General features: G+C 40.4%; 1 protein-coding gene across 5 annotated transcripts in view; it reads right to left on the bottom strand.

Annotated features, from left to right (window-relative positions):
• The window catches only part of ERC2 (ELKS/RAB6-interacting/CAST family member 2), a 1,295,684-nt gene that overhangs the window by 431,590 nt on the left and 838,074 nt on the right, over positions 1-26,020 (bottom strand). For all 5 annotated transcript variants that reach the window (XM_073574140.1, XM_073574143.1, XM_073574142.1 and 2 more), the window contains one exon: positions 4,522-4,669. In XM_073574140.1, coding sequence (XP_073430241.1) covers positions 4,522-4,669 — 148 coding nt within the window. The remainder of the gene's footprint in view (positions 1-4,521; positions 4,670-26,020) is intronic.

Genomic DNA, 26,020 nt, shown 5'->3' with positions numbered 1-26,020 from the left:
GAAAGAAAGAAAGAAAGAAAGGGAGAAAGAAAGAAAGAAAGAAAGAAAGAAAGAAAGAAAGGGAGAAGGAAAGAAAGAAAAAGAAAGAAAGAAAAAGAAAGAAGGAAAGAAAGAAAGAAAGAAAGAAAGAAAGAAAGAAAGAAAGAAAGAAAGAAAGAAAAAGAAAGGGAGAAAGAAAGGGAGAAGGAAAGAATGAATGAAAGAAAGAAAGAAAGAAAGAAAGAAAGAAAGAAAGGGAAAAAGAAATAAAGGGAGAAGGAAAGAAAGAAGGAAAGAAAGAAAAAGAAAGAAAGAAAGAAAGAAAAAGAAAGAAAGAAAGAAAAAGAAAGGGAGAAAGAAAGGGAGAAGGAAAGAATGAATGAAAGAAAGAAAGAAAGAAATAAAGAAAGAAAGAAAGAAAGAAAGAAAGAAAGAGAGAGAGAAAGAAAGGGAAAAAGAAATAAAGGGAGAAGGAAAGAAAGAAGGAAAGAAAGGAAGAAGGAAAGAAGGAAAGAAGGAAAGAAAGAAAGAAAGAAAGGGAGAAAGAAAGAAAGAAAGAAAGGGAGAAGGAAAGAAAGAAGGAAAGAGAAAGAGGAGAAAGAAAGGGAGATGGAAAGAGAAAGAGGAGAAAGAAAGGGAGATGGAAAGAAAGAAAGAAATAAAGGGAGAAAGAAATAAAGGGAGAAGGAAAGAAAGAAAGAGGAGAAGGAAAGAAAGAAGGAAAGAAAGGAAGAAGGAAAGAAAGAAAGAAAGAAGGAAAGAAAGGAAGAAGGAAAGAAAGAAAGAAAGAAAGAAAGAAAGAAAGAAAGAAAGGGAGAAGGAAAGAGAAAGGGAGAATGAAAGAAAGAAAGAAAGAAGGAAAGACTGAATGGGAGAAGGAAAGAATGAAAGAAAGAAAGAAAGAAAGAAGGAAAGAAAGAAAGAAAGAAAGAAAGGGAGAAAGAAATAAAGGGAGAAGGAAAGAAAGAAGGAAGGAAAGAAAGAAGGAAATAAAGAAAGAGGAGAAAGAAAGGGAGAAGGAAAGAAAGAAGGAAAGAAAGGAAGAAGGAAAGAAAGAAAGAAAGAAAGAAAGAAATGGAGAAAGAAAGAAAGAAAGAGGAGAAAGAAAGAATGAAAGAAAGAAAGAAAGAAAGAAAGAAAGGGAGAAAGAAATAAAGGGAGAAGGAAAGAATGAAAGAAAGAAAGAAAGAAGGAAAGAAAGAAAGAAAGAAAGAAATAAAGGGAGAAGGAAAGAAAGAAGGAAGGAAAGAAAGAAGGAAATAAAGAAAGAGGAGAAAGAAAGGGAGAAGGAAAGAAAGAAGGAAAGAAAGGAAGAAGGAAAGAAAGAAAGAAAGAAAGAAAGAAATGGAGAAAGAAAGAAAGAAAGAGGAGAAAGAAAGAATGAAAGAAAGAAAGAAAGAAAGAAAGAAATGGAGAAAGAAAGAAAGAGGAGAAAGAAAGAATGAAAGAAAGAAAGAAAGAAAGAAAGAAAGGGAGAAAGAAATAAAGGGAGAAGGAAAGAAAGAAAGAAAGAAAGAAAGGAAAGAAAGGAAAGAAAGAAAAGAAAGAAAGTAAGAAAGAAAGGACAGAAAGAAAATTAAAGAAAGGGAGAATTACAGAAGGGGGAAGGAAAAAAGGGAGAAAGAAAGAAAGAGAAAAAAGGAGAAGGAAAGAAAGAATTAAAGAAAAAAGAAGCAAAGAAAGGAATAGAAAGAACGAAAGGAAAAGAAAAAGAAAGAGAAAGAAAAATAAGAAAGAGGAGAGAATGATAAAAGGATGAAAGAGAGAGAAAAAGAAAGAGAACAAAAAAGAATGAATGAAGGAAGATGATAGGTAGAGAGATGACAGATATATAGAGAATATATAGATATTTAATAGATACTGTAGATAGATAGATAAATGATAGATAGATAGATGGATAATAGATAATAGATAGATAAATACATTCCTAGGCACTTGATGTAGTGGGGTATGGCAAAGCCTATCGGGTAGAAGACCTATGTATGACATGCAGTGGGATACAGTTGGTAGAATACGGGCACATCAGGCCCCTATAGGTGCTATATTATATCCCTGTAACACAGATCTGTCATTTGTACAAGTCCTTTAAAATGTAAACAGAAATATTTTTCCCATCTAGAAATTTACCAGAAGTAATTGTCCCCACCAGTAATGTAACAGAATGACAGATATTGCATCGACGCGCGTCCTGCTTTTCTGTATACATGGGTAATAATTTTCACGTGTCGCTTTCCTCCAGTCAGGAATCTACTCTGAAAGGAATTTTCCTAATTTTCGGTAAAAAATGATGAGTAGCCGGACCCCAGTATAAAAACATCCATACATCTCTGAATGGTTACTTCAGCTTAGTTCAAATTGTGCCTCAAAATACAGTTCCACAAAGGGTTAACCCCGGTGAGGAGGAATTACTTATGGTGAAGTAATGGAAAGTTCTTAATGGGCTCTTGCAGCGATATAATTACATGGCTGATGCAAATTGCAAGCACAACTTCTACAGTGTCTGAAAATACTCTGTCCCGGGCGGGTCATGCAGCCCCCTTAGGTGTTTACACCCCGGTAGTTGTCCACGTTGGGTCCATGGATCTTCTATGCATGGTGCATATAGATTACAAACATAAAATATCTGGAGCATTCTGATAAGTCAACTGGATAGGGATAAAAATTCCCATCTACCCCTCCGCTCTCGGCAAACTGGACCATCAACATCTCAGATGGTCCTGCTCTTTTGGTCAGGTTGATTGTTGGGACAAGCAAGTCTTCGAAAACTCCAACAGGGGTTCGTTTCTAGCACCACATTAAGGAATTTCCCAAGAATTCTTTGTTAAAGCTTCATTAAAAACATAAATATACCTACAGTAATAAGAGACAGATTGGCTCAAAACGCGTCAGTAAAACGAGTTGGTCTATTTTATATTTTTGGTGAAGCTTTAAAGGGAATCTGTCACCAGTAGAGGTGAGAAGATCGGGATCAGACAAAATTCGAATTCACCTGTTCATGCGAATTTTCACAGGGAACTCAATTCGCAGAGAAGTTATTTTACACTAATTGAATGTCCCCCTTTTATGCTCTGGGGTGACTCCAGATCCCAGAGAATAATAACCGTAAGATGAAGAAAAAAAATCCTTACTCTCACCTTACTACTGACCTTCTGGCCTCATCGGCTACTCACAGTCATCTGTCCTGTCCTTGTTTCATCTTCTGCCTTCTGCTGCTTACCGGACCTCATCAGAAGAAGAACTATTGATCTAGCATGAGAGGCTCCAGTGAGCGGTGGGGACTCAGAAGATGCGTCGAGGTACAGGCGGGTGGCGGTAAGTAGCAAAGAGGTGAGTAGTGTGTGAGTATAAGGATTTTTATTTTATTTTTCAACCTTTTGATGGCCCCTTACAGGCCAGTAATAGGATGGCCGGTGGCTGAATCCGTGTGGAAAAGAATAAATAAAAAAAACCTTTTTAGCCAATGCGGAATTTTGTAAAATTCAAATAGAATACAATTCCCCTCAAATATATTTGCTTTTCTCTAGTCATTTGATGTTTGCTATCTAATCTGGAAGCAGTTCAATGTAAGGGCAGAAACTCTAATTCCAGTAATGTTTCACTTACTGGGCTTCTTGCTGCAGGTTTTAGTTTTTTTAATAAAAATCACAGTTTTATCAGCAGGAGATTATCACTAGAGGACTTGTAAACCCGCTGTCATTTTGTCCAATCCCTTCCCCATCTCTGATGGGCAGCTCTCTGCCTATGCACAGTGTATACAGAAATCTTCCAATCAGTGATGTGGGCAGGGTTATAAAGAACTCAGCATTCAGAGAACTGGTAAATGCAGCACCCAGTAAATAGATACATCCTTTTAGTAAGGGTCTCTGCTCCTATATAATGCTGTGGCAGCAAAATCCTGGTGACAGATTCTCTGCAATAAAGGTTTTTTTGGTAATCTAGTGCTGGATCTGAACTTAAAGGGAATCTGTCAGCAGGTTTTTGGTACCTAATCTGAGAGCATGGTAATGTGAGCAAAGGAGAAGCTGAATCCAATGATGTATCATTTAGATTACTGGGTGCAGGAGTTCTAACACAATCAGTGCTTTAAGATTTAGCAATATAGCAGAGCTGAGGAAGCTAGCCCCGCCCACACCAGGCTCTGTATATAGACAGTGAGCTACTTATCACAGGAGGGGGCGTAACACTCCAGGGCTTACACGATCAGCTAGTCACAGAAATGATAACCTCTGAAAGTTCTATAACAATCATTGATTGGAGAAAGGATCCTACCCTGTCCTAAGTATACTCCTTTTTTTGGTCTCCACATTTTGAGAATTACGGTTACCATACACCTAAGATAGTTGTTGGCCAATCGCTCAAAAAAAAACATCCCTGACTTGACTGAGCATGCATGTGTTTTCAATATCGAGAGGACAGTAAGCCTCTGTAGCGCTAATGCCACGAAGGTCCAAAATTGGAATAGCCCCTTAAGGACGAATCGTTTGACATACTTGACTCCAGTGCTGAGACCTAGTCATCTTCCATGCTTGTACTAGTATCTACCTGCTGTTTTAGCTGGTGGACCAGCCTGTCCTTCTCTCTCTTGAGAGCAATCACTTCATCTTGGGTTTTCTTCTTTTTTGAGGCAGATAGTTCCAGCAAGGCGATGTTGGCGTCTTTTTCACTGATTGCAGCCAGTAGAGCCTGCTGCCTGTAAGCAGAAAACCCAATGGTTAGATCATGCCCATGCAATATTGTTCATAGGGTCAGTATAATTAGCAAAGAATTATTAACAAAGCAAAGTAAATATCCCATTTTGCCTTGTATCCACCTAAACCAGGGATCTGAGAAAGAATCCTACCTAAGTATACTCTTTTAGCCGCTCTCCTGTCTTAGGCATTATGGTGACCATTCACTTAAACGGAGGCAAGAATCAGAAAATTACCTTCTGTTTCAAGCCGAATTTTGTATTATATGGAATTTCAAAAGAATTTTTGCAATATCTCCACTCTTATTACAAAAAAAATTTATAAGTCGTACAATTTTCAGGAAGAGTTTTCAGCAGACTCATGATCACCAGAGGGAGGATATCAATGACAGCTAACACCTCACCTTTATACACAAATGATATCACAGGATCCAACATTAACTATAGGCAGCAGCGTAAACATGGCGGTCCTAGAGGGTGCGGCCGCGACCTGGCACATGAGGGAGGAGGAGGGCCCGCCAATGCCAGCCCCTATTTCAGCTGGATGTGCATCTGAGGATGCACATTCAGCGGATAAGTATTTTGGGGCAGAAACCCGCCAGATCCCTGCACTGCAATACACACCGCCAGCCAATCAGAGCAAGGCAGCTGATGTTGTCGTGCCAGTCACAAGTGGCACACAGGAGTGATGTCATGCATCACCCATAGCAGGCAAACTTAAGTCAGCTGCAGAACTCTGAACCGGCTGTAGAAGAGGATGTGGTGTGTCGTGGGAGCGAGGGAAAGTGAGAATAATCTTTTATTTTTATTTTTAGAGTACAGCGGCAGAACATGGAGTATTATTACAGGATAGGCCCAGGAGCTTGGACATTATATCAGGAAGGGTCCAGGATGGGTACATTATACCAGAATGGGGGATATTATTACTGGAAGGGGCCCTGGATGAGGAATATAAAACCAGGAAAGGGCCCAGGATGTTGGACATTATTACTGGAAAGGGCACATGATGTTGGACATTATTCCTGGAAGGGGCACAGGATGCTGGACATTATTACTAGAAGGGGCACAGGATGTTGGACATTATAACTGGAAGGGGCACATGATGTTGGACATTATTACTGGAAAGGGCACATTATTACTGAAAGGGGCACAGGATGGGGGACATCATTACTGGAAGGTGCACAGGATGGGGACATTATTACTGGAAGGGGCACATAATGTTGGACATTACTACTGGAAGGGGCACAGGATGTTGGACATTATTACTGGAAGTGGCACAGGATGTTGGACATTATTACTGGAAGGGGCACAGGATGTTGGACATTATTACTGGAAGGGGCACAGGATGTTGGACATTATTACTGGAAGGGGCACATGATGTTGGACATTATTCCTGGAAGGGGCACAGGATGGGGACATTTTTACTGGAAGGGGCACAGGATGGGGACATTATTACTGGAAAGGGCGCAGGAAGGGGACATTTTTACTGGGAGTTGCACAGGATGTGAGACATTATTACTGGAAGGGGAACAGGATGGGGGCATTATTACTAGAAGGGGCACAGGATGTTGAACATTATCACTGGAAGGTGAATAGGATGGGGGCCATTATTACTGAAAGGGGCACAGGATGGAGGACATTAGTATCAGAAAGGGTCAAGGATGGATGACATTATACCAAGAAGGGGCCCAGGATGGGTGACCTTAGTACATGATGGGAGACATTATTACATAATGGAGGGAGGAGGCAACACTTATGTCTTTTTAGGATTTAGGGTGCTACAAGGGCTAATACATCTGACCAACATGTAGGTGGGGGCCCAGGTCAAAATTTTGAAAAAACAGCCCATTGGACTTTAGTTACGCCACTGAGTATTGGTGATGTCACAGCATCCCTACTCCTCCTCCCTTCACAATAACCTTTGCAAAGACTCATTAGACATTTCAGTATAAAAGATGAGATCGAGATCTGACCATTATGGCTAAGTACATGTGTTATTTCCTAAAACAAAAGGAAATTAGAGTCTAGGAAAGCCTCAGTGGCAGAGGAAGAAAATGAAACCGTTTTTTTTTTATACAAATTGTGATATTGTGATATGGAAAAAAAAAAACATTTGCAAAAATAAAAAAAAATACATTTACAATAGCACAAAACATGATTTAAATAATAGATGCTTTTCTGATGATCGCTTCCATAGCTTTTGAACAATTGCTCATTCGGACAACTGTTCCTGCAATTGTGTCAGTGATTTGCACATCCCTTTAGATTTACATAATATTTTCTCTAGGAGGGTACTGGAGGTTATCTGAGTAAAAATCTTTTGACTTTTTTAAAAGTTGAAATTAATGAAACGCCCCAAAACATATAGAAACTACAATGGTGAATATAAAAAAAAACAAAAACAGGTGAACATATACAAAGTAGATTTTAATAAAGGAGCACAGTAAAAACAAAAATAAAGTACAAGTGAAAACAGGTGAAAAAACACAAAAAAATAGACAAAAAAAAGAAGAAAATGCAAAACTGTAATCTTCCCATAATTTCTCAGTTCTGTAATTTCATTAGCTCTGCAAAAATAAGAAGAAGCACTGAACATTGAGAATTTTTAGCCAACAGAAAGGTAATAGAGACCTAAGTGTTAATTATTCTTATATGCGTGCGTGTTTCTCCATGCTGTTTAATTACCACCTTTGCTAGCAACATCTCGTCTGGAAAAAGTGCAATACATAATTATGCTCTTTGTCAGGATCAAAGGAATCATATTGTGTAATGAAAATTTTTTTCCTAATTACACCCTGCTCTAACTTTATATCTATATTTATAAAGGGAACTTAATCCATAAAGTTGGTTCAATTTCAATAAAACTTTAAGTCATTTTACCCAAGATGAAAGGTCATGTGCCCATCCTAAACATTTCTAGAATTGTGTTAATATATATATATAAATCATATATGTCATGACTAGAGATGGGCGGACACCTGAATGTTCGGGTCCGGCGGGTTTGGCCAAACAGTTGCCAAAAGTTCAGGTACGGTAGAACAGTACCTGAACCCAGACCCCCTTTACTTGAGTTTGCAATGCTCTCATGTGAATTACAGTGCTGCAAAGACCGCTTCTGATTGGCGGTAAAGTCATCACCGCCGGTCAGAGAGACGTGGTTCCCAAGCTGTCAAAAGACAACGTGAGCGGAGGTATAAGGCCTGTTGCCTCTAACAACAGTGAGAGCAGGAGGAGGCTTATGGGAGTATTCATCAGCCGGCTCCTGTGCTGTAAATAAATAATTATTAAAAAAACGATGTGGGTTCCTCAGTATTTTTGATAACCAGCCAGGCAAAACTCACAGCTGGGGGCTGCAACCCTCAGCTGTCAGCTTCAGTAAGGCTGGTTATCAAGAATAGAGAGGTCCTCACGCTGTTTTATTTATTTATTTATTTCAATACATTTTTTAAAAAACGGCATGGGGACCCCCCCATTCTCGACAACCAGCCTTGCTAAAGCAGACAGCTATTAATTGTCTATGGAAGTGCCAAAGAAAGCCATGTAGTATACCCGGTGCTCGGCTTTCTCCTTCAGTTCCAGAATTGCAACTCTGCTCCATTTAAGACAGAAATGTAGAACCTTATTCTTGAAGTTGGTCCCAGGATCCCTTATGTCCCGGAATTGGACCCCAGGAGATCAGGAAGTTATCCTCAATCCGACTGGGGATCATCTGTTTTCTCACAAATAACGCTTTAAGGTTCATTTTTTTCACCTGTGTGGCCATAAACATACGGTACTCTGTAATCCATATGCACCAATGGTATATTTCAAATAGGGGCCTAGATTCCTAATAAAGGATACCGTGACATTGAAAAATATACATCTTGTGTAAAAATGCTTTTATTATAGCTTTTCAAACACTCCCATATATAATGGTAAACATTCCGAAAAAAAAAAGCGCATGACAATGATAAAAAGTTTCTATCGGATGAAATGTAAATATTTAAGGTTAGTACTTTGGAGAACCAAAAGAAAACAGCCTGTCTGAGCTACTCGAAAATTAAAGGACGAGGATTAATTTAAAATAAACACTCAAATTTCTCTCTGAATGCATGTGAGCCATCATTTATTACAGTTGTTATTTTAATGTACAGACTCAATCTGTAATGCTGTAAGTCCATATAATGGGTATGACATATACATAGAGCGTATCGACAGTGTAGTGTTCTAGACAACAAGTAATTGCAACTCAGATTCCTGGGAAATAAATCTGTGGCCTCATTCACATCAACGTCTTTTACATCCATATATATAGAAAGTCAAAGCGATATTCAAATACCACAAATAGCAAAATAGTCCAAATGCTTTAGGCTCATATAGCTCAAGATTGCAACTTATTTTTGTAAGTAAGGCACCATTATCCAGGTACTGAGCTATGGTGCTCCTTACACCAGAAATAATACTGGTAAAATTTTGGGCGTGGTGTACAGAGGTACCTGCCACTCATCAGATGCTCCTAATTCACTAAGAGGCGAACGTCTCACTCCAACATGCCAATTTATCAAGACTAGTGAGAAAATTAACGGTCTTGATGAATCGGGGCAACAGTATTTAATTAAACCCCCTTTACGGTGCCAAAATAATATTGCCAAACGTACCCCAAAACAATGTTTAATTAAGAAACCAGGGAATAAGGATGGCTCCAGTGTAGCTGCATTTTGCCAGATTTTGCCCACTGTGGGATTAGAGATGCAAGTTCCAAGTATCTAGAACTTTAAGGAATTTCAGTTGGCACCCTCACTATGGCCCTGCTCATTATCATTGCACCATAGCATCCATGCAGAGGGCTAGCCAAAATATCCCTGATCTCAATAGAAGGATAGAATGTCCATTCTTGGTATGATTACCGTCTTCCCATCTAATTACATCATCATTGTAAAATAAAATCAAAGGTTTGAAGTTACTGAAAGACTGTTCTCTCCTCTGCTACGATATCTTGTAGACTTGTCAAATATCATGTGGTCCAATGGGAAATTAGGGTTGAGAATCATATATTATGGGGTACAAAACATAGATATTTCTATGCCATAAAAATGCACAGTCTGAAAGAGGCTTCAAGACTGGCAAATGATCCGATGTGTTTGAAGTTTCCTGACTCTCTCCCAATGGATATCGGGAAGAGAAAGAAGGATCAGGCGGGTTGGATTCTAGTGTCAATTTTGAAAAAAAGTGTTAATTTTGAAAAAGTTGGGCAGCACAATGGCTTAGTAGCTTCATGGGTTCTATTGCATCCAAGGACGAAATCTGCAAGGAGTTTGTATGTTCTCACCATGTTGGCGTAGGTTTTCTCTGGGTTCTCCGGTTTCCTCACACTCCAAATACTTACCGATATTGAATCTAGATTGTGTTCCTCAATGGGGACAAACATTCGACTGACAGCTATCTAAGGTATATGGGCAACCTACGTCCTATTGTGGGCCATGAAATGTATTTCTCGAGGAGATGTCAATAGTAATGAATCGTTGACTCTAACATATGAGAGGTTTCTAAAAGAAGAAAAACTATTTGTTTGATTCGCTTTTCCATGGTACACTTTCCATACATATTCTCCAAAGTGCTCAAGCAAAGCCAAGTAGCAAGGATTCAATTGATTTTCTAACATGGGTTTAAACGGCAAGATGTCATCACTTGTGGGACTGCAGAAGTTTACACTGGAGTGGGGCCAAGCATAAATTTAGTAAATCAATCTAACCCTTCCTCTAAGTCCCGACGGCATGTCCATCACACACCTAACTCTTCATAGAGAAGTACTGTCTGTGCAAGACTAATGTGTAAAGAGATAATTCGCTTTTCATCAATTTAATCATCTGGAAAAGGTATAAGTTCTATGAAAATGGAACTTGTCATATAAGATGAGGTAAGAGGATGAGAAGCTGGAGACATTGGTCTGACTTGGTCCCATTTCTTCTTGATGGAAGAATCTGTAAAGGTGGCCACATTTGTTTAAAGGGGTTGCCCAAGTTTGGCACGGAAATCTGTGGTTACTCAATGTGACTGCAAACTTGTGAGTCCTCCCAGCGCATGCGATCAGGGTTCTCTGGTACCGGAGCAAAGAGCAGGCAGTCATGTGAAAGCAAGTATGTGATATGCATTCTCGTGTCCACATTACAACTAGACGTGAGCAGCCTCAATACAAGTGAGAAAAGCTGAGCACGACTAGTCGGAATGTAGCTGGAAGTATGCACATTGCATATTTGTAGACACATGGCGGTCCGTTCACATCACCGGCACTGGAGAATCCGGACAACATGCGCTGTTGGAGATGTTGAGGACTCACAACTTTGCAGTGAAGTGGAGCAACTGCAGACTTTCATACCAAACCTGGACAAACCCCTTTAACCTATGATTGTCCTACAGACAGCAAAAAAACAGTAGGGTGCCTGCTTAACCGCTGTCCAATTCAAGTCCCGTTCTCAGGGTGATGGATGCCAGTGACCAGCAAATTATCACCTATACCAATAATAGTTTAAACCCTTTAAATACATAGTGAAATAATCTGGGAAATATTGGCATACAATATCTGTAAATATTGCATGGCCCGATTATCATACAGGACATGGGCTCTCACTCTATATACATTTGTTCAATCCTTAGATCAATCAACCTTGAGTGCCAATAAGGTGTCGACTCCCCACAACTTTTGGCAAATTTGGAAAATCCATGTTGAATTTGAAGCAAAACTCTGTAGACATCGGAGCAGATTTTGGTGCAGATTTCACTGGGCAGCACTTCTGTGCAGATTTAATTGCATTGCAAAGAGTTAAATCTTTCAATTTCTCTGCAGTGTCACCATCGGTTAAATGAGGCATTGCATGGTTTCCACTAAAATCAATAAATTATCCATGTAATGCCCCAATGCAAAACCTTTTTGAAACACTAGTTGTAGTTGCTCTATGTAACTGATGAAGTATCAGCACCTGTGTATATATAATATCCTAGTAAAGCTAGTTTTCCATTAATTCATGGCATCAAGATCACTTTTCTTGTACCTCAACTGGTCACAACTGATGTCAAAACGGCACAAGTTGTCATCCGACTTTTTTCTAGTTTGTACTGCACAACTGGTGAGTAGGATGAAAAAAATGCAACATTTAACAAGTGATGATCCAGATAAATGTGGAAGATACAAAAAAAAATGAAACATAAGTTTCCCTCCAGTGTTTCTGTAACCAAAAAAATTTCCAAAGGACTGGATAAATAGAAACAAGGCCTAAGGCATTTGAAACCATTTTTGTGTTGCTGTTTTTTTTACCAATAATACGTTCAACGTTTTTAATTTGCAGTTTTTTTTTTAATTACCGTAATAATATTTTAGGATTTTTTTAATTAGGTAAATTTATTCACAATTCTACAGGACTGAGTTTTTAGAGAACTAGAAAATATTTTTTAATGTATCGCAACTAAAAATCAATACAAAATATTTAAAGAATTTAACAGATGACGTCATGTGAGACATGGCCACCGGATCTTCTAGGTTCACCTTCTCTGACCCGTAAGGGGTTGTATCAAAAAATTAGACAAGTTTCTTTACATATTTTTTCTTTCATAAAAACTGGTATTGCATCAAAATGGAAATCAATGGATACTCCCTCTATTTCTGATATAATTGATATTATGTTCTCTCATAAGTCCTTTGAAATGTCCTTAGCTTTAAGGAATAACTCTCTACCCAAATATAATTCCAAATGGTCCTCTTGGAATGTAATTTTTTCTCCAAGCAAGAAAAGCCTCTTTATTTGATGTCTTATTACTTTGCCAGAATACTTTTAATCTATACTTTGTTTTATGCTGTTTTTGCACTTGGTATGTTAATTGTTGTGGTGCAACTATGCTAAGATGATCTTCATTTTCCTTCATTTTCATTCTCTCCTCTTTCTCCCTAACCCCTTTCCTCTTATATATCCCCTAATAAAAAGAATTTTGTAGATTGAAATTTATGACCCAATTCACAGGATTGCTGATAACTTGCTGATCACTTGGGGTCTCATGAGAACTGGGGTCAAGAGTCTCCGCTTTGAACAGAGCTAATTTTGAAGCTAAGATATATCATCGCTTTATGATGGGACCCCCAAGATAATAAAGTGATGACAAATCCAAGCAATTCAACTCAACTCCATTCAAAGTTGGGATTTAGGAGCCCTCCACCCAACTATCACAAGGTTACTGCGACAGTGTGGAGCCAGAAGATCACAGCGTCTGATTTCTCCTACTCTGGCGCTGAGAAGCAGCACTTCTTAATTTTAAATGTTTACTTCTTCTGGCAGAACATGGGTTAATTAGTCATGTTGGAAATCCCTGTGCTCACAGCTGTGCTCGATTAGCTACTCATTTTCCCTTTATAATCTGGGCTCTGCTACAAATCTTTGTCAGTGCTAGCATTTGCTGCATGGCTATCGGTGGGAGAGGAGTTATCTGTTGCTTGGTTTGTATGTGTTGCCTGTGCTGCCTTGTTTGTCGGGTTGGTGTACTATGGTGCACAGTAGTGCCCCCTCTTCCCTGGGTGGGGGAAGAGAACAGACGGAGGGCTAACTTAGGACATAAGGCAAGGGCCGAAGCCCTGGCATCTTTGCCATCTAAAGTTTCCCGGGGAGCAGGGCGAGCTAGGGTGCCCCTAGTGTTAGGGACAGGGAATGAGCCCTTGGTCCCGGGTCACTCGACAGCTGTGTCATGGCACACACCAGTAGTCATGATCATGAAGGGGATTTAGTTCTGGTGTACAGTTGCACCATATTATTTTTTTCCCGCAAAACAGCTACTCTTTGGTTCGACATGCAAAGAAAAAAGTAAGTAGAGGAAACACTAACCCAACGGCATAACTGTTCATTCTCAGGATCGCTAGGGATGCAAAATTGCAAAATGCCTTTATGACACAAGAAACCACTTTTTAACTTGTACATGCTGTATATTTCTATATAAATTTTTACTGGACAGGACCTTATAGACAGAGGTTCTTATTTGAACCGACATGGTGAAAAAACAACATTTTTCGATAGCGAAGTTTTCTAACAAGAAACCTAGACACGCCATACAATCTCTACCTATCACCAGACGCTGGGTGTTTGCTTTATTCCCTGCCATATGCAAAGCCTCAGCAGAAGGTTCATTAACGGGTCTTCATCTTGGTCAAGGAGAGGATAATCTCTTACTGTTGTTTAACAAATGCGGTCAATGAAAATAAATTTTTCAATCATTTATTACAGCAATACATTTCTGAAAATATCTCTGTATTAATATTTAGAAATACTAATCCGTCGCTCTGTTAGAAGATTGCCTTTCATTTTGGCCAGCTAATCTGCTATATAAACAACCGGGTACAATTTCTCCCAAACTCTGAGCAAACTAATGTAGCCATTGAATAAATGGAAAGTTGTAGAATGGAGGCTAAATTGAAAACATCTACAGCACCATGCAGGAATGTGCTGCTTTACTTTCCATTTTTAACTTATAAACATTCCCCCCGGTTTGCAGATAGTAAAATATCTCTATTATGTACACTGAACAGGTTCACTTTTTTTTTTAAATAAAATTTATCTTTATTAGGTTTAATACCTTTCAGACTATTTATTGTAGTTCATGAAGAATGAGAAGAATAGAAGCGGTGTAATTTAAGGTAAGGTGTCAGAATGAATGTTTCCTGCGTATACAATAATTGCATATTAAAGGGAATCTGTCACCTCATTTTTGCCCTGTAAGTTGCAGCCACCAACATTAGGGGCTTATCTACAGCATTCTGTAATGCTGTAGATAAGCCCCCAATGTAACCTGAAAAAGAAGAAAAAAGAGTTAGATTAAACTCACCGTGGGGGCGTGGTCCGGTGCGGTGGGTGTCGCGGTCCAGTCCGGTGCCTCCCATCTTCTAGAGCTGACGTCCTCCTCCGTACTTCTGCTGCGGCTCCTGCGCAGGCATACTATATCTGCCCTATTGAGGGCAGAGCAGAGAACTGCAGTGAGCAGGCGCCTAGAAAGGTCAGAGAGGTCCGGCGCCTGCGCACTGCAATACTCCGCTCTGCCCTCAACAGGGCAGATAAAGTACGCCTGCACAGGAGCCGCGGCAGAAGGAGAATGTCATCGCTAGAAGATGGGAGGCGATGGGACTGGACCTCGACACCCACCACACCGGACCATGCCCCCGGTGAGTATAATATAACTCGAATTTCTTCTCTTTCAGATTACATCAGGGGCTTATCTACCGCATTACAGAATGCGGTAGATAAGCCCCTGATGGCGATGGTTACATCTCATAGGCCAAAAATAAGGTGAGATTCCCTTTAAAAAAAAACCCACAAAGATTGAGCTTGATTTGAGTTGGTACACATGCAGAGCATAAACGCATGTTCACATTGGCCCACAAAACATATAAAACCTACAAGAGAAAAAGTGAGCAAAAACCCTGCTGGAACTAAGTTTTTAGTAATACGTTTTTTTTTTGTCTGCCCTTATTCACTCTCGGAGGTCAACATTGACACATGGTAAGGTTTTTAATATTAGACAATGTAGGACCGTCCCGATCAGAGTTACCTTGTCGTGGTGGGATGGCTTTTATGCTATTTTTTGATTAAAAAAAGTATTACTAAAAATTGTGTTATTTAAATGCACTTTTTGCTTTTTATTTACTTAGTTCCAGCAGGGTTTTTGCTCACTTTTTCTCTTGTAGGTTTTATATGTTTTGTGGCCAATGTGAACTTGCGTCTATGTTCTGCATGTGTACTAACTCAAGTCAAGCTCAATCTTTGTGTTTTTTTTCTTTGTATTATTGCATTCTGTACAAGCCAGGATGTGGCCTCCCTCTGCTGAGCTGGAAATTGTATATAAGGCTTCCCCAGACTGGTTTTCCACTGGTTGAGCCCAGTCCTTTTGTTTGCCCTTATTCACACACTGAGGTCAACATTGACACATGGTAAGGTTTTTAATATTAGACAGTGTAGGACTGTCCCGATCAGAGTTACCTTGTTGTGGTGGGATGGCTTTTATGATATTTTTTGATCAATAATTGCATATTGTAATGTACATAAATTGACCCCTTGCATTTCAGATACTGTTTGTACGACCCTATAACAAGGTGTTGAAGTAGTATACAGAAATCCACTTCTTGATGACTGTTACATCAGTGCGGGTCCCCCATTCAAGCGAGGAGGCACCCGGCTGCTCCAGTCTAATGGGCCTCATACGTCCTGGACAGCGGTTGATCGGTTTGATGGTTTGGCCAGCAGCCATCTCTCCTGACTCTTCCATACACAGGAACACTCGCTCCGCAAAGAGTTCTTGTGTTCTCTATGAGATAGGTGATTCCAGACTCCTCTGGAGGCGGCTTACCTCGTGAAGAAGAAAATGATCAGCAGTCCAAAACTGGCCTTGCCATACTCTTCTCTTCCCTGACATCTTCTGTCAAGGCACAGTTGGGGACCTCCACACACATTAGACTGTCGGTCGAGCCCGTGTATAAGAGCTTTATGTCTATGACACTGAAGATAAGAATGCTGAAGAGTCCAGTGTGGCACTATGTTATCTTTGCTAGTGCCATATTGAATGGACTGACAGTGCGCATGTGCATGCATGACAGTGCGTATGCTTCTTTCAGCTCCTCCTGGCTTTGATTGTATAACCAACAGGTAGCCAGTGGAAAATATGAGACATACAGTATGTTGCCTTTTCTGGCGATTTATGGGATACCCATACCGATTTATAGTCATCTTTTCATTTCCTTTAAAACCCAAAAGCATTACATGTGCCTTAAACAACCACTGATTAGTCATTTAATGACCTGTTTAAACATTCTGACTACAATTGTTTGCTTACAGAAAGATTGTTAATACGATCGTTCTGTGCGCATAGAACGTCCTGTTATCATCAGCACATGTCATGTTTCCGCAATATACTGTAATTTGCTGTGGAGAATGTTCATTTTTTAGCCTGCTTAAAAATTATCCCACTACACAAATGAGCATATTTAGATGGACCGATAATAAGGTACACTCGTTCCTCTATATTGGGCTCCACTAAAAAAGAGTTATTCCCAACTTCATAAATGGACATTGTTGGATAATGCTTGTAAATATAATCAGTTTAGCATTTTACTGCTTATTAAGATTTGCATCTGTTCTTGAGATACTAACATTTTTAGTTATTTTACAGCTTGTTGCCTAGGAGACCGACCACCACTGCTGCCGTACCTTTAATAACTACACTGAAGCTGGCCAGGATTAAGGGGTGACAGAGTTCTTCAGCTATCTTGGCCATCAACAAAACAGTGCTTTCAAGCTCAAAAGAAGAAAAAGCTTGTAAGCACTGCATATGTTCTACTGTCTAGCAGTGGTGGTCTATCTCCAAGGCAATGGACTGTATACAAAAGAAAAGTGTTAAAGGGAACGTTTTATCTGATTCATGCTGCCCAAACTGAGAACAGTATAAATTGGAACATGGCTACAGTCCAGGTATATTCTTCACTGAAATGCTCTAGGATTTCCAAAAAAATATAAATTAGAAGATCCAGCGCTGCTCTTGGCCAGGTCTTCCCAGCTCCGCTCTAGGAGATTGACCAGTCTCTCAAGGGAACCTGTCATCTGATTCATGCTGCCCAAACTAAAGACAGCATGACTGCATGACTGCAGCTAGGTGTAGGTTTTTCTGAAATGCTCTCAGGTTGCAGAAAAAGTATAATTAGAGGACCCAGCGATGTCCTTGGATGGTTCTTCCAAGCACCGCTCTAGGCGATTGACAGGTCTCTCCCTATTGTACATCTGGAGAGAGAGACGTGTCAATAACCAGGATTGTTGCTGGGAAGAACCAGCCGGGGGTTGCGCTCGACTTGTCTCCAGCTACGGTCCCCTGCCAGATCTCCTAATCCACAGTCCCTTTATTTCAGCATTGTAAAAGTTAACTGTAATCTATCGCTTTTAATTATTATTTTTGGGAGTACGAGGGTTGTTATTATGTTTATTTTCTATTACTTTTTAATACTTTTTTTTATTATTATTATTATTATTATTATTATTATTATTACATGGCATTTGCAGCTGACAGTTATTCTCAAGTGGAGCTGTCAGCACTTGGATGGAGTGCCAAGCATGTGGCACAGTATGTTATAGTCCGAATGGTATCATTATGTTTAGAACTTTTTTTTTTATTTTTTGGTAACTTCCCGGTCTTTCCATTTTATAAATTGTACAAACATATTTTGAAAGGAGAGATTTCTGGAGCAGACGTAACCGCTAAGGCATTTAAATTATAATATCACTACCGGCATATTCCACTGCAGTGTAGACATTTCAGGAATATTATGTGGGCAATTTAAAGGACCTTCTTAATTATATGACTGTAGAATGGATTTCCTCTAAGCCTCTTCAATTTGCTGTGTCGAACGTAAAGCTTTGGCCGGCAAGTAAGTAAAAAAAATAAAAATAAAAAATAATTATATTATTAGTACAGCTGCCATTGCAGACAGCTTAATGGAATATTTGCTTGTAGGTGACATTCTCCTGCAGAAGACGCGAAGCCCGTAATAAGAAGCACCAATACCAAAAGCAAATGCTAGTTGGTGGAGACATGGGGGCTACATACCTGGCAGGTGTTTGGCCCAACTGTGGCACACATGGATTTGTGGACCCACTGTGTCACAGGGCCTGGTCTGCCTAGGAAGGGGCGTAACTGAGCGGCTACCGGGTGTTCACTGGAGCACCGGATGATGGAGACAGACTGGGCTACAGGTATCTGCCAGGTACCACTGCTAGGCAGAACCAGTTACTGCAGCTACTGACCCCAGGGGTCAGGTTTGCTGACACTGATTAAGGCTATATCCAACATGAAGATAATCCATATCTGTCCCACAAAGCTCTGGATGATTTAGATAATGGTCCATGCCAGCCGGCTCACACTGAGGCTGTGATTACGCTCTTGCAGTGTGCAGCGGTGACCGGAGAAATAACTGATGAACCCCGGTGACCTCACTTACGGCACAACTATCTGCGTGAGAAAGTTCTGAGGTTTGAAGCCCGCAGCTGTCGGCTTTGCCTACGCTGAATATCAAAAATAGGAGAGGCCCAAAGTCATTTTTTTCATTATTTATTTATAACGCAGGCGCCGGCTCATGAATACTCTCATCAGCGGCGCCTACTCTCGCTGTTATCAGCGACCCGCTGGACTCTAATGAGCAGCGATTTCGATCAATAAAGTTTTACAAAAGCTTTTTTTTAAAAAAATAAAAACTAGATTTCCGTCTGATATGCTAATCTTGCTCTGGAACATAACTACAGATTGGATGACAGCTTCCTTTAACCGGGAAATATGTCTCAGATTCCTAGTCGGAAATTATGCCGTGTCATTTCCTCAATGGTTAGACTAGAACTGAGAAAGGAGAAGGAGGAGAGAGATGGTATGCTTGATAAATGCTTTTCTGGAGAGCCTGTGCCGTTAACCTCTCTCATAAACCTCCAATGCGTAATTGAACTGTCACTTAAAGTAGTCATTTTAAAAGGGGGGTTCTATAAACATTGCAATTTTATTCGCTGAGACTGTCTTTCCTAACTATACAAAGAAAAAAAAGTGGTGATTTTTCATCATATGTAATCTGGAACGCCAGCTGCAGAACATCCACGGTGCAAACACAAAACTTACTGAAAAATGCCCAAGGAGAAAACCAGCTCTTGATATGATATGGAACAACTTGTCATATAATAGTCGTCGATCATGAGATAGAGGAAAACTTTCAGGTTCTAAAAATGTTCAAACCAAATGCAGCTCGTAATTCTGTACATTATTAGAATACGGGACTACTCAGCCCACAGCTCTCTGTTCATCAGGCACCACTAAAAACCAGCAACATCAACTTTTTGAGCTAATTAGTATTTTCTTCCCCCCCCCCCCCCCGTGACCTTGAAAAAGCAACTTTAAGTTTAGTGGGAGGTAATGGTACAGAATTCGAGAAGAGATCTTGTTAATAAAGGTATGTTAGCAATGCTGTTTATCTACTTAGGAGGGCGCAGAAGGAAGACTTGAGCGAGGGCAGCCGGAGATATATGTATTGTGCTTCTTCAGTATCTTCAACAGCTGATAAAAGTTAAATTATATATTTGGGACAACACATTTTTCTTAGTATTGGTTTGGTCAACAACCCCCAGAGCCCTTCCTCCCGACTTCCCAGCCCTCCACCTTCAAAACCAACTTCTCCACCATTACAGAAGATCGACTCTCCACTCTACTCTCAAGATCACATCTCACCACCTGTGCACTCGACCCGATCCCATCCCACTTCATCCCAAACCTCACCACAGTCTTCATCCCAACCCTAACCCATCTCTTCAACCTATCACTAACAACTGGTGTTTTCCCCTCAAGCTTTAAACATGCCTCCATCACACCTATCCTCAAAAAGCCCTCTCTTGACCCATCCTCTGTATCTAGCTATCGCCCTATATCACTTCTCCCATACGCCTCCAAGCTACTGGAACAACACGTCTACCTTGAACTGTCCTCCCATCTCTCTTCTTGCTCCCTCTTCGACCGCTTACAATCTGGCTTCCGGTCACACCACTCCACTGAAACTGCCCTTACTAAGGTCACCAATGACCTCTTAACTGCCAAGAGCAAGCGACACTACTCTGTCCTCCTCCTCCTGGACCTGTCGGCTGCCTTTGACACAGTGGACCATTCCCTATTATTACAGACCCTCTCATCCCTCGGCATCACAGACTTGGCCCTCTCCTGGATCTCATCATACCTAACAGACCGGACATTCAGCGTCTCCCACTCACACACCACCTCCTCACCTCGCCCCCTATCTGTCGGAGTCCCACAAGGTTCAGTCCTAGGGCCCCTGCTGTTCTCTATTTACACCTTTGGCCTGGGACAGCTCATAGAATCTCATGGCTTTCAGTATCATCTTTATGCTGATGACACACAGATCTACATCTCTGGACCAGATATCACCTCCCTACTAACCAGAATCCCTCAATGTCTGTCCACTATTTCATCCTTCTTCTCCACTAGATATCTGAAACTCAACATGGACAAAACAGAATTCATCATCTTTCCCCCATCTCACGTGACCCCCCCTACGAACCTATCAATTACAGTAAATGACTGCCCACTCTCCCCAGTCCCACAAGCTCGCTGCCTCGGAGTAATCCTTGATGCTGATCTCTCCTTCAAACCACATATCCAAACCCTTTCCACTTCCTGCCGACTTCAACTCAAAAATATTTCACGCATCCGTTCATTCCTCACCCAAGAATCTGCAAAAACCCTAGTCCATGCCCTCATCATCTCTCGCCTTGACTACTGCAACCTCATGCTCTGCGGCCTCCCCTCAAACACTCTCGCACCCCTCCAATCTATTCTAAACTCTGCTGCCCGACTAATCCACCTGTCCCCCCGCTATTCCCCAGCTTCTCCCCTCTGTCAATCCCTTCACTGGCTCCCAATTGCCCAGAGACTCCATTACAAAACCCTAACCATGACATACAAAGCCATCCACAACTTGTCTCCTCCATACATCTGTGACCTCGTCTCCCGGTACTTTCCTGCACGCAACCTCCGATCCTCACAAGATCTCCTTCTCTACTCCCCTCTTATCTCCTCTTCCCACAATCGCATACAAGATTTCTCTCGCGCATCACCCCTACTCTGGAACTCTCTACCACAACATATCAGACTCTCACCTACCATCGAAACCTTCAAAAAGAGCCTGAAGACCCACCTCTTCCGACAAGCCTATAACCTGCAGTAACCACCGATCGACCAAACCGCTGCACGACCAGCTCTACCCTCGCCTACTGTATTATCACCCATCCCTTGAAGATTGTGAGCCCTCGCGGGCAGGGTCCTCTCTCCTCCTGTACCAGTTATGACTTGTATTGTTTAAGATTATTGTACTTGTTTTTATGTATACCCCCCCTCACATGTAAAGCGCCATGGAATAAATGGCGCTATAACAATAAATAATAATAATAATAATAATAATAATAATAATAAAGTCGATCACATCTTTTAGTATATGGACATAATCCAAACTGTGGATGCATTTAAAAAGAAGCTGTCACCAGCAGCCAGTTGTTGCTCTTAATTTATTCTCTCTTCTCTCCCAATTATTCCATTTTTTAATTTTTTTAAATCCACCATACGGTTCAAATAATATGGGCATTTTTATTCGGTGATCATTGTTATAGTTTTTACTAAGAGGGCGTGGCTCACAGGGTAGTTATGCAGAGGAGACGAAAGACACGCCCCAGAGGATCCTCACATTCCCTTGGAAAGACCATAAAAATGATCACTAGATAAAAAGACCTGTATTTCTGGCACCATAGAGTGGAATTATGCAAAAGAAATACTTAGGACAGCAGTGGGAATGAAATAAAAGCTTATACTACCTGCTGGTCACTGGTCCTTTTTAATTCATCCACAGACCTGCATTAACTTAATGGAGGCCAGCTCGTAAAAGATGTGATCAAGGTAAACCAATACTAAGAGAAAAACTGATCTAATACTGTCCATTTTTGATTTGGTGACAGGTCCCATATAATGAGCTTCTCCGGCATATACGCTAAACGTACACTACCGATATAGTGTGAAAGAAGCCTAAAATAAAGAGAAATTAAATAGTAACTTGTTTTATGTCATGCAAGCTCCATATATTGTATATAACAAATAAGACTGGCAGAGACCACCAGAGCATCAGTGTTGGAATGGCATAGAATCCATTAAGAAGGTGAGTAAGGGTTTTTTTTTTTTTGGGGGGTGCTAAAAGGGTTTTTCTGTTCCAGAAAACTCTTGTCTCTCGGCTACAGTTTGTTTGAAAAAATTCAAACTGAGCTTTACGCGCTTCTCAATGATTCCAGCGCTGAGCTTATGTCGCTTCTCCCGGTGTCTGCTATTGTCTACAGCGCTAACATCACGTCAATAGTACTGCAGTCAATCATGGGACTCAGCGGCACTAAGAGGTTTGTGCCATCAATTCCAAGTAGTACAAGTTGTGGGGAAAGCGCGCACAGTAGGGTGACCCTATCTAAGGAGGAAGAAGAATGGTATTGCTAACCCAGGGGATGGTGTGGTGACCTTGTTAAAATTCCACCTGGTGCTATCTTGTGGCTTGGGAGAGGCCCAAGGTAAAAATATTCAACAAAGGAATAAAACATTAACGCTATGGGCACATGTTGACTAAAAAATGCATGCAGGAATTGCTGCAGCTCTTGCAAGAAAAACGCAGCTGCAAAAATGTATGTTTTTGACTAAATTGAGTGAAGTCAACGGTGAAAAATGCTGGAAAAAACACACAGAGAATTGACTCTGCAGATTATTTTTTACACCAAATCTGCAAGTCACAAATAAGCTATGTGTGCCTGACACTTCAGGTTTCTCATTCAGTTTGTGAGAGAAGAAAAAACTGGCACTCACCTTCCCTTAAAATCTCCCATTATTCATGAAGTTTAAAACACGGCAGCAGGTTGAGAATGCATGTCAGTAAGGACGATGGCTGCTTCACCGTTCTTTGAGGACCCATTGTAGCACAGAGGAAAGTGAAACGGCCGTCGTCCTTCCTGAGATGCAAAAAAGGGACGGTGAGTGCCAGTTTTTTCTTCTCTTACATTCCACAATATTTGTTTCCACTTGCATCCGGGATCCCTGCTGCCCAGAAGATTGTCCCTAGATTTTCTTGACAACGCGATTGTTGTTGCCGGTCTTTTTACCACAAAATATTCTCATTCACTTTGCTGGCACAGGCAGACACTGAGCGCTTAACTCAGGGAGAGTGAGTAAAAGCCCAAATTGTTTTCCTTAAAACAAACTGCAGTCAGGGGATAGGAGTTTTACAAAACTAAAAAGACATTTCGGAAAAGTCATTAAAGGTCACTTTGTCAATGTAAGGTTGTGAAAACATCACACAACACAGAAAGGGATCCAATCTCTTGCATAAGGTCATCCAATGGGTAGGCGTAGAATAGCAACTAATTGGGAGGCAGCTAGGTAGGACTTTACGTCAGAGATGCACATGGACACCAGTATGTTTAAGCCATAGGCAAGATGATGACTTGGATAAAATCACTAACTTACACATAGAAATCTTTGCTATAGACTGTAACATGGAAATGTAAGATCAGTTTATGTAGTACTGCCATATTTATGTATGTATTCTCGCCGTCCCTAGCTAATATAGTTATATCAAGATGGGAGGAGATTTTTCTCAATAATGATGACATCTACAGTCGATATAATGTTTGGTATGGTCACTTCATCGACGACGTCCTCCTGGTGTGTGTGTGGGGGGGGTACACAGTAGGAGGCTGTCACATTTATCGACTATATCAACAATAATAACTTTAATTTAAAATTCACTTTCTCCTTTCAAGTTAAAAGCATCAACTTTCTTGATCTATATCTCACACGTGATAAAAATAACCACACAGTAGTTATTTCTCCTTGTAGAAAATCCACAGCAAGCAACACCATACTCACAGCTAAATCATGTCACCCCCTGTACCATAAGTAATATTCCATTTGGTGAACTAATTAGAATAAAATGGAATTTTCCACGGAAGACACATGTTGCGATAGAATGTGAAAAAAAACTTTTCTAGATTAAAGCAAAGAGGCAACAAAGCACCGAAAATGATATCCAATATGGATCGAGAAAAACTGTTAATAAATAAAACTACATCTAACTTGACAAACTGTTCTGGCTCCATCTAGTGACCAGAGTCATAATCGCAGTGTTATTGTATTTTACTTTCACTTTCTAATCTCTTTTCCCTCCATTCACAATGCATTCTTGTAAGGTTGCAAGGCAACCTGGTAAGCTTTGCAAAGGATTATGGTTAGTCCAGCCCCCATTTTCCCCCCAGCTCTCCATTTTCCCTCAGCCTGCATCCTGGAGGCATCTCATTTCTCTTCTCCCCTTGTGACAGCATCGTTGGTATGTAATCATGCTTCCTGTATCTAATTTCTGTCCCATATTAGCCTGCCTAGTTAGTTTTTCCCTGCTCAGCTAGTAGTGCATATGTTGATTTATAATGTATATATGTATTCCAACGTACTCTGTATTGACTGAGTGTATTTATATGTTTGTATTGTAGTTTCAGCGCATCAATTTACCATCACGTTCAATAAAGCACAGATCCAACCTCCAGTCTCCTTATTGAACCCCGGTATAGCAGTTTAGCTGCATGTATAGCTACATAATTACACAAATTTAGGTTTTATTGTCTATTTGGATGGATCTTGCATGTGTAATATCTTCCCTTTGGAAATAATTTTTCCTGGGCCATGATCTATAAGAATACCCATTCAAGCGTCTACAAAGGATTTTCTGAATGAGGGATTCTAACTGAATATATGAAGAAAATTTCATGAAGAGAATTAATGCACAATAATTTGTGAATTAATGCACTTTACACTGTAGTATAATTAATTATATGTATTATATTATTTATTTTATATTTATTCATGTACAATATGATTGTATAATAATCTTTGTAATCGCATTATTATAGTCATTTATTATTATTATTTTCATCATTATTAAGTTTCACTCTCACGATTATGTATATTCTGTAATGTATGGTTAAATGTATTTAATGACTGTGGTTTAACGAGCACACTCCACTTGATACACTTTATATTCACAGTGCCCTGATTCTATGTTAAACTTCCTGTGCCTAGTGCGCAAGTCCTGCTGGGTCCTCTTCGACTGTCGGGTAAGCGGACACTAGGAGACGAGTGCGCGTGCGTGGTCACTATGATGGCACGACGCGGCTTGGGCTCCACGGCTGCAAACCCACTGTCTATTTCCTGATGGGTGACGTCACCTAGTATAGATGCTTATCACCTGAATATATGACGCGCACAATTTTTAGCGATTCTGATTGGCCGTTCAGGATATATAATACTCGCCCACTCTGCCCTAAGACACGCCTCCTGACAAAGAAGCGAAACACGCATTGGGGTGACAGGGAAGCCAGCATGACATATGCACAACATGTAAGTGCCCTCAGGGACTTTGTCCTTGTATTTACATGCTTAAATGGTACTATATGTGGGTCTAAATTGTATTTACTAACTAGTGACAGCGGGAGACATTGGACTCTGGGTATACGTGGATAGGGGCTATGCCTGATTGAAACAAAAGGGTTTCTCCTTCATTTAACTGCCGTTGTTTATATGTACTAAGTATTGGCATGTATAAAATTGTATTTTACATGTATTTATTGACTGGCTATGCCAGTTTACATATGGAACATTATTGAATTTTTGGGCAAGCGTGCAGTATGGCTCCCTGTTTGGATAGCAGTATCCCTGTGATGTTATTGTATTTTATGGATATTATTCAGT

The sequence above is a fragment of the Dendrobates tinctorius genome, unplaced genomic scaffold (assembly GCF_039654945.1).
Source record: "Dendrobates tinctorius isolate UK_male_01 unplaced genomic scaffold, ASM3965494v1 ptg000038l, whole genome shotgun sequence".
Lineage (NCBI taxonomy): Eukaryota > Metazoa > Chordata > Amphibia > Anura > Dendrobatidae > Dendrobates > Dendrobates tinctorius.
Note: the sequence above shows the minus strand (reverse complement) of the source record. Positions and strands in the feature narration are given on the sequence as shown.